At 38.2% G+C, this 10,176-nt stretch overlaps 1 protein-coding gene across 1 annotated transcript; it reads right to left on the bottom strand.

Annotated features, from left to right (window-relative positions):
* Nucleotides 1-8,234: 8,234 nt before the first annotated feature.
* Nucleotides 8,235-9,804, bottom strand: LOC128484083 (cysteinyl leukotriene receptor 1-like). Its single transcript, XM_053460399.1, has one exon. It carries the CDS (start codon nt 9,802-9,804, stop codon nt 8,776-8,778), a length of 1,029 nt encoding a protein of 342 aa, XP_053316374.1. The 3' UTR covers nt 8,235-8,775.
* Between the last annotated feature and the right edge of the window lie 372 nt (nt 9,805-10,176).

Genomic DNA, 10,176 nt, shown 5'->3' with positions numbered 1-10,176 from the left:
TGAACCCCTTCATGTAATAACAAGAAAAGTCCAGTTACAGTCCAAGGGTCAATAGGCAGGTTGCGGTCAAAAGAGTAACCAGTTATGCGCTCCAAGGTTTAAGGAAGGCAGAGGTTCAATAGCATAAACAGGTAACAATCCAGGTAACAATCAAGACAGACAGTGGGCAAAAGGCACAGCAGTAGGTACATACTGTATCAGGTAGGTAGCACCAGAAAATCTGAGCATAGGTAACAGGGACACCTGGGGCTTTATAGGGCTTGTGGGTGTGCCATTCAGTGTGATGACACTAGCACTGCTCCTTAAATACTCCCATAATGAGAGGCCACATAATGAGGTTGTTTTGGAGCTTTAGGGCTTGGCTCTGCCCTCTCGTTTGGTGCCAAGGTCTACTGGCGCCATGTTTCTCTACTCCCTGCAAGGAAGCCCAGAGCAATGCACTGTATTAGGAAGGTCCGGCTGACTGCTGCAAGGACACGCTGCAACCCGCCAGGACTCCGTGTCCCCCAGCCAAATGTGAGTGAACTGGTGTGGAGTACTGTCACGGGACCCTGGCCAGAGTTTCCAGATTAAGCCTCTCCAGGATCTCAAGGTTAGTGAGGAATACTGGTGTGAGTATCATCATTGGAGATGCTTAATACTATAAAAGATCAGTTAAGGAGGCATGCACTTGAAGAAGCCTCATGTGGCAAAACGTGTCAGCACCACGCGACGTGACTGTGCCTCCCCTCCTAGTGCGTGCTATTGAGGTGCGGTGGCAACGAGGTAGGTACATGACAATACCAGAACACGGTATTGCTATTGAAAAATCAAACAGGTTCCCCATTTTTATGTAAAAAATATACATTTTTATATGTATATGTGGCCCATATAACATATATCTTTCTATATGCATGTTTTTAAGTGGATAGGGGTGTATCAACTTGACTGAGCTGCATTCAATTAAGAATGCTTATTTTACTTAGTGCCTTTTCACATTTTCCTTTATTTTTAAGCAGTTTTATAGATTTAGGCTAAAGCCAGCTTTTCTGAGATTACATGATCCCTTTATTTTAAATCAAATAAATTCAAAGCTATTACACTGGCCAAAACAAACATGGAAAACAGTATTATTATTATTAATACTATTAACAGTTCAATGTTTGCACAGGTGATGTTGCCTCTAAAACAAATGGACCAACAGGTTGCCCAAGAAAACTTGAAAATGCATGTGCCGAGCTGTATCATGTTCTTATTTAACGTGTAATATTAGTTTAACTCCTTCAGGATGTAAGACTTAATAGTATATCCTGATTGAACATCTCATCAGGAAGTATGACATACTATTGTATCCTGCACTACTATCAGCATTGCTACCTCCAAGCTTACATAATAGAGCTTTGTAGAAATGATCCACCGCTTTCTCTAGAATCCCAACTCCTTCCTCTTTTGGTCCCACGCCTTCCTCTTCAGTCTCCACCTCCTCCTCTCTGTACAATACGCATGGCTCGTCTCTGCCATCTTTGTCTCCAAGCAGCTTAACAGTGTCATCTTTGTCCCTAAACTGCTTGTATCTGTCATCTTTGTCCCAAAACAGCTCCCCATTACCAAGTTTGTGCCCAAACGGCTATTCAGTACCATCTTTGTCCACAGCTTCCTAGTACTATTTTTGTCCACAAACAGCTTCTCAGTGCCAGCTTCATCCTCAAATAACTTATCTCAGCTTAACAGCGATATTTTGACCACAAATAGCTTCCTAGTGCCAACTTTGTCCCCAAACAGCTTGCCCCTGCCATCTCTGTCCCCAAACAGCTTCACAGTGCCAGCTTTGTCCCCTAATAGCTGTGTAGTGGCAAGTTTGTCTGCAAAAGTCAAAAGTACATTAAATCCTTGGCACATAAAGTTGGTTTTCTCTTTCTGTGTATATGAGTATTATATATATATATATATATATATATATATATATATATATAGGTATATAGTTTCGAAAGAAAGCCACACTAAATTAAATGCTTGCACGGGTAAACACACAAAAAAATAGGACTGAATATAATATATATAATTTTCCTACATGTAGGGTCAATATTTTTTCTTCCAAACATGTCCTACAATTAAACATTAACTAATATTAAAAATGTTTACAAACTAATAAAGCCCTTTTTTGCAGCTCATTTTAGTTATCAAACTAAATCTTTGTAATGAGTACATATAATTAACTTATATCTAGAATAAATATGGGACTTCAAAACATGTTTAATAAATTAACAGTATGGGTGTATATTAAATAGAACATTGGAAAAGATGGGAAGACTGATGATGATTAAAAGTGGGACAGACTACTATTGAGTCACAGCCCTTTTCCATGAAAACATTGCTTTCAAGGCAAGTGCATAAAGACAAACTTTGTAGGAAATTATTGTTATTAAATAATGTATTAAAACAGATTTCATCATATTAGCTTTCCCTTATACGGTATATTCAATTTTTTGGATGCTTATATTAAAAGCAAGATTTTAACAATTGTTCCTTAAGCATTTAGAAGAAAAAGCCAGCTCACTTATGTGCTGTTGACCTTTTTAGACACAGGTTCCTATATGGTTGGACTAGTGCTTGATTATGGGATTCTTTTAAAAAAAACAATGTGCGGTTGCATGACACTTGGCACTGGGCAGCCGCACTTGTGTTTCAATATGTGGCTACCAGCAGGAAAAATAAAGTGCCCTTCAAAACCCTTTTTCCAACAATTCCTCCCTGGACCCCCTACCCCAACTCATACAACAGCCTACAACTATGAAGTATTGTTGATTTTTAATCCTAGAAAAAAACATTAGTGTGACATGTCCCTATAAGTTCAGTACCTTAACCCCCCTATGTAAATTCAGCCCTGGATCAGAGACCAGCTTTTGAAGTGAAGACCAGGGACAAAGCAGCTGGTTCAAGTGAGTGCTGGCAGGTAAGGTTTTCTTTCTTCAAAATTAAGTAAACTATTCTGTAAACCTTACATTTATTTTAAGTAATGCTTGCTTAATCATTTTGTGAAGAGTCAAAAGAAATGTATCGCCACTTTAGCCCTTTCAGTCCCGTTAAGATGTGCCGGTATGTCCTTGAAACCTGAGCCAAGAAGCCCATTAGGATGTACCTTTACTTGACTTTGTATGTCTGCCACTACACAGGAGATTAATCTGTCAGTTGACAGCCTAGACTCTCCCCTGTCGGCAGAAGCCAGCAACACTACTCATTTCTCTGAGATCCCACTGCTGATCCCATGTATTGCAATCAGTAATGCAGGACTATGGTGACAGCATGATCGGCACAGACAGATCAGGAGGAGGAGAGGCTGCTTCCAAAAAAATGAGTGAAAAATCTAATAAATTAAATTAAATTAAAAAAAGAAAAAATTATTGGGTAGTGATGTCACCATGACCTTCCTCCAAATATACTCCATTGACTACAACCCTCTGTTGTCTGTCACCATCTAATTAATTTAACAATATTGGAACCCACAATCAAGACTACAATTTATTTATAAGTTTTATTTTATTTATAAGCCTTACTGAAATCTAGATATGCAATGTCTACTGCACCACCTTGATAAATTATTTTAGTCACCCAATCAAAAAGCTCAAAAGTTTTAGATGGGCACGATGTTCTTGAGGTAAACCCATGTTATTGAATATCTTGAAACACATATGATATGCTCAATTTCCCTGCTACTGATGTAAGACTTACAGGTCTGTAGTTGCAACATCGCTATTTTCCGATCTTTTGGGACTGCTCCCGCTAAAAATGATTGGTTAAATAAGTTTTGCTAGAACACCACCTAGCTGTGTTAATAACTTATGTTTGTATCCCACCAGGCCCTATTGGCTTATTTGTCTTTACAGTTGAAGTAGAATCTTTTCCTCGATAAACTCGAATGACTCAGTAGTCTTTTTTCCCAACTGAGGTCATTTTCTTTCATTTTCCTCTGTAAAAACGGAACAGAAATATTAATTGAAGTAGTCAGCTAGACCTGTATCCTCTTCTACATAAATTCCTTCTTTCGTTTTTAATCTAACTACTCCTTGTTTTACTTTCCTTTTCTCATTTATATATAAAACAAATCTCCCTTTTTTGCTGACAGGGAAATTCTCTCTTCTGCTTTGCCTCATTCTGCCTAATCTAACTTTTTTGTATTTACTAAATGCGAACTTGGCCAATTCCACAGAGGTTTATTTAATTTTTTGCTCTCACTGACCAGCCTAACGCAATTTTCTGTTGCCTTCAATAATTCAACTTTTAAATAATCCCATTTCTCCTGGACTCCATTTAAATGGCCCCAGTCTGATAGTAACTCAATGACATATATTTTCATTTTAGAACAGTTTTTCTAAAATCTGAAACTTTTGTTTTTGTGTTATGTGATTCAGTCACTGTTCATATATTAATCCCTGCAATGCATTTGTGACAAAGCCTGTACATGTATCCCTGCTTTGCCGCTACCGCTGCATTTTCACCGTGATCAGCAGCTTTGCAGCATCCACGGAAGCCTCACAAGTGAGGCTAGCTGTGGTTCATGGTAGGAAAGCCTCCTCCCAAAAAAAATGGCCGCCGTCGAACCGATCTGCAAAGAAGGCGGCCTGCTAAAACATTTACTCACAAAGTCCATTGCACACCATTCCAAATGTTCCAAGCCTGGTGCTAGTAACCAGCAGTTTCCATACAAAACACTCTCAAAGGATGGTCAGCACTCCAGGTCTTCAACTTTTCTTTATTCAAACAAAAATCAAGTCGACATTTTAGTCATTGCTGACTTTCATCAGGACATATGTCATATGAGATATCACTTCATATTTCTACAGTAAGTTAATAGCATTATAAATGTTTGGTACTTACTTTAATACCATGAGCACCCAAGGGCTCCTACCAACCATCCCAAGATTCCTCAGATTTTAATGCAAATTTCAGTACAGTGCGACAATTGCCAGTTTGGCAACCTGTAGCCGTTTCCTGAGTTTTGCTTATTGGCGCTAATCCAAGAGTTAACTCAGAGCATCTTGGAGAATCTTGACGATCCAAGCTTTACTGTGAGTGACCACTTCACCTTGCTATTCTTAAAAGGTGCTATGCATGTTTGTATGATGAATTTAGTTTTTTGTAAATAAATTCGAAACATCATTCTTAGTACTGATGAATGCCCAAAGCCTTTTGTCTAATAGAGACTTTTTGCGGTAAACACTTAAATGTCATATGAGATATTAGAAAGTACTAAGAGATTATTTTCATTTTTTAAAAGGTTCTATTGTTGTATGTGATTAACCCTTCAGAGGAAAGAATAACATTACATTTATTAATGCTAAGGCAGGGCAGACTTCCTGCTAGTTGGGCGTGGGGATTGGTTTTTACTGTTAGAGTGAGTGTGTGTATGGTGCTAGAGGCTTAGTAGTAGAATGCCAGCTACCTCTACAGTTACTCTTCTCGCAAGGTGTGTGAGTGTTAGAATATGGTGTTTGAAGGTATGTCTGCTAGTGTATGATGTCAGCAGTGGCGACTCTAGAAACAATATATAGGGGGGGCACACAGGATACCGCAGTCAAACTGGGGGGGCATTAATAATTTCCACCATTAAATCATACCACTGAAAACACACACACACACACATATATATATATATATATATATATATATATATATATATATATATATATATATATATATATATCCAAAAGTAATGTGCTATGGAATGATACTTTTGTTACTGGACAATACAATACTTCATTCATACATACTTCCCATAATCATTCAACATGGGAAGCCTGAAGCCACAATTTAGTACGACTAATCCTTGAAATCCTTTAAACAACACAATACCTTAACTTTTGCACTAAATGATTTCAGGGCCTAATATTAGATCCTGCTGCTGATATATATATATATACGCCCCTGCTGCCCAAATATATTAATATTAGTCCCTGCTGCCGATATATATATAAATATTAGACCCTGCTGCCGATAGCAGGTATAGATCAACACATTAACACACAAACCCAGCTTTGTATGTATAGATCAATTGAAATTCACTTGTGATCTCAGCACTGAAGGTATATATCAAATAAACAGAATCAGACATACAAATCCTGTATTTGCAGGTATACAATAATAATATATGAAATGTAGCATTGCAGGTATAGATCAAATAAATACATGGAAACAGCATTGCAGGTATTAATCAACTGAACAAGACATACAAACCCTGTATTTGCAGGTATACATAAATAATGTATGGAAACATAGCATAGCAGAGATGGATCTACAGAAGAACACACAAACCCAGCTTTGCAGGTATAGATCAATTCACATAAAAACACGGCATTAAGGGTATATTTAAAACCCCCTAAATTACAGGGATAGATCACAGGTTGCACACCCAGATAACACACATACGATTTGCCATCTTTGTCCCATATACACCCTGCCTGTGCCATCTTGGTCCCCAAGGCTCAAACATCCTGCTAGTGCCATCTTTGCCCTTCCACAATTATACATCTATGCTACGCACAATCACATTAACTCATGCTCTCCCTCATTCAGACAAATCATCCACATATTAACTCATGCTCTCCCTCATTCAGACAATTCATCCACATATTAACTCATGCTCTCCCTCATTCAGACAATTCATCCACATATTAACTCATGCTCTCCCTCATTCAGACAATTCATCCATTTTAAGAAACTACGCCCCTTGGAGCTTCAAATGAGGGGCTACATGTATTTCTAGGACAAAAGTTGAGTGCACAAATAATGATGGAATATGTCGCTTTTGGCTAGAAAATATGTTTTTTCTAACCATAGCAACATGTTCATTTGTGTCTTGCGCACTCCAGGTTTGTACTAGAAACACATGCAGCCCCTCATTTGATGCGCCAAGGGATGTCGTTTTTGCAAATGTGTACTTTTTGTGCCATAATTTAACTACGTGAGCAGTAATGCCACGTCAAGGCTTCAACCCCAATTACTGACCATTCACACGCCTTTCATATCTCCATTCACTCGCAGAAGCACACACCATACTTTCCATACATTCACTCACAGAAGCACACACCATTCTTTCCCCTTACAATCCCAAAGAAATGATGGTAAAGGGAGAAAAAAAAAATCACTTTTACGGCAAAAATAAGTTTTGCAGTAAAAATGCAAGGCGCTCCAGGGATGATATTTAATAATGTACCGCACAGGCTAAATGGCTGATTTTAATAATATTTGCAGTTCATCTGCAGTTCATCAGGATTTCAAAAATTGCCTCCCTCTACCGTTGGCTAAATTTAACCCCATGATCAAAGGGATCATGGGATTAAAAATTAGTATCGGCCATTTTTAAAAAGGGAATGTGACTTTTTATAGCTATATGATCGCTGTGGTAACATTGGCTACCACAGTGATCATTTAGCTAGAATACTTAAACTTTTTTTTTTTTTTTTAAAGTTAAACTACTTTATGTTTAAATAATTCAATTTGGGGGTCTCAAGGCAATTTTGATCTTTTTTATCTGCCTTTAGAGACACCCAAATCATTTTTTTTACGTTTTTATTTTTTTAACTTAATATTTTTTATAATCTATATACCATTGGAAAGGCGAGGCGATTACCTTTCCGATGGTATATGTTGGGGGTCTGTAGCTGCTTAGATGCCTGAGATACAGGCATCTAAGCAGCATGCCCCCATACCTCTTTAACTGACAATTGTCAGTTGTTAATAAAGTTGCGCGGTGACGTCATCGCGTCATTGCGCGAGACGTCACCGGGCAGATCGGGTGGCCCCGGTGATGCCCTTCAGTTTGAGGGGCAGATCGCCGGGGTAGGTGGTGATGGAGGTCCACAGACCTCCATCAAGGTAAGATAGTGCTAGTGACGGCATGGTGCCGTCGTTAGCACCTGACTGGGACTGCTAGCGACGGCACCATGCCGTCCTTAGCAGTCAAGGGGTTACAAATTCGGCGGGGGGGCAACGGGGGGGCAAGGAATAACCTAGGGGGGGCAATTGCCCCCCCTTGCCCCCCTGTAGCGACGCCACTGGATGTCAGAATGTGTGTTTGTATATGGCGCTGACATTTAACTAGCCAGCTCCTCCTCCCATTCTGTCAACCTTCTGTTTTATAAAGACTAACATCCTATGTGATACCATAACACTTGGTTGACTTGGTAATATTAATAACAAAATAAAACATAAAAAATAATAATATAAATATTATAAAAAAAAATAAAATAAAAATGATTTAAGAAATGTTTCATTGTTAAACAGTACAACATCATCTTAAGAAAACATATCAATGTTTATTTTTCCATTACTTTTTTGGTTAATTAGGCAGGAAAATGTTGTGGTTATAGACTGGGAAACCTTAACACCGCCATTATTTATTTAGTAGAGAGGGAAGAATAAAAGATAATGGCTAGAGAAAATGACTTGTAGTAGCTATTCCCTATACCTTACACGTACCCTTCGTTACACAATACAATAATTGCACAAAAACGCTAGTTTCATTGTAACTGAATAACAGTTATACTTCACTAACACTCTTAATTGTGACGTAATGAAACCTAGTCTTGCTAAGAATTTTTTGTCCTTGGCTGTAAACATAAAACAAATCAAAAGAGCTCATTGACACGTTAGAAAAGGTCACTGATTGAAGATTATAGGGTATAACAGGTCTCATAAAATTGAAATATTTACACTTAAAAAAGAAGGTCCTGCAAATGTACTTGCGTTTTTAAAATTTTACTAATGTTTGCACTTTACAAATGAAATCCAGCAAATCCTTCACTGCTGCACCTTTATACTTTCTTCCATTTGTATTCCATCTACTAAAACCTCCCTCACCACATCAGATTCAGATGATGATGGCTTAACATGCAAAGTACCATTTGATCGACATAACAGCAAAAGCCACGATTTGAAACCATGTCCTATGAATACATACAGCAAAGGATCAAGGCAAATATTGAATACAGCTAAACAGAGTGTTGCCACAACTGTGCGCTGCAGAGTGTAATGTAGGCTGCAGATATCTGGGTGATGAACCATGTAATGTAAATGCACTGTTCTCTGAATGTGGTAGGGCAAAAAACAAACACTACAAACTAATAAAACCAATGTAATCTTAGCAACTTGTTTGTGAATATGTTTTTTCTCCATTGGTATTTTTAATATGTGTCTAATAAGCAGTCCATTACATACAACAATGATCAAGAAAGGAACTGTGAAGCCAGCAATCAAAGCATAATAGTTCATATACATAATTCTAGTCCACGATGACACACTTGAAGGTTCAAAGCACCTTGTCACATTTTCACGGATGTGGGTACCTGATAATAAAAAAGGTGACGTGCTCACACCTGCAAAGACCCAAACAGCTATACAAATGTTAACAACTGTCTGTGTTCTAACAACTGTATGAGCCTTGAATGAGAAGTATCGGAAGAAACTTAGAACAGCGAGGAAGATGATGCTGGAGTACATACTGACATAAAAAGAGTATGTGGTTATCCGACACATGACATCCCCAAAGATCCAGGTGGCATCCTTCTGAAAGTAAGATATTCTCAATGGCAGAAATATTACGAAGAACAGATCAGCACATGCAAGGTTCATCAAGCAAATTGTAGATGCTCCTCTATTTTTGTTGATCTTACAAAAGATGTACAATGCTATTCCATTAAAAAGCAGCCCAAAGAAAAACACAACAAGGTAGACCGCAGAGTACACATGATACTTGTAACTGTCATCTTGTTTGCATTGGAGGTTGTCACTGCCTAAGGATGATTGGTTGTTTATGGAAGATTCCGCCATCTGTTAAAATATAATCAAATGGTTATTACTGTCTTTTTTTTCTCACACTTTATGTTGTTTTGTCATCAACTTAAAGTCCTTGCTGGAAGCCTTGTGGGTCAAGACTACAAAAATAATTTACAAAACCCTTTTTTCCAACTCTTTATGTGTGCATTTATTTTGAAAGCAACTGAAGCGTTACTTATTCAAATGTGAAATGTAACGCTTATTTTAAATCAAGGAATCCTTAGCTCTTTGGTGTGCTGTCAAGAGTACGAGGTACACCATACCCAGATGCCATTATTGGTGGGGGTCAGTTGGTTGAGACTGCCTATGAAGTAAACAGCTCCATATTGGATTTCTCTTTCACTGTCTACTGCCCTCCCATGCAGT

The sequence above is a fragment of the Spea bombifrons genome, chromosome 3 (assembly GCF_027358695.1).
Source record: "Spea bombifrons isolate aSpeBom1 chromosome 3, aSpeBom1.2.pri, whole genome shotgun sequence".
Taxonomy (NCBI): domain Eukaryota; kingdom Metazoa; phylum Chordata; class Amphibia; order Anura; family Pelobatidae; genus Spea; species Spea bombifrons.
The sequence above is the reverse complement of the archived record's forward strand: the minus strand, read 5'-3'. Positions and strand labels throughout refer to the sequence as shown.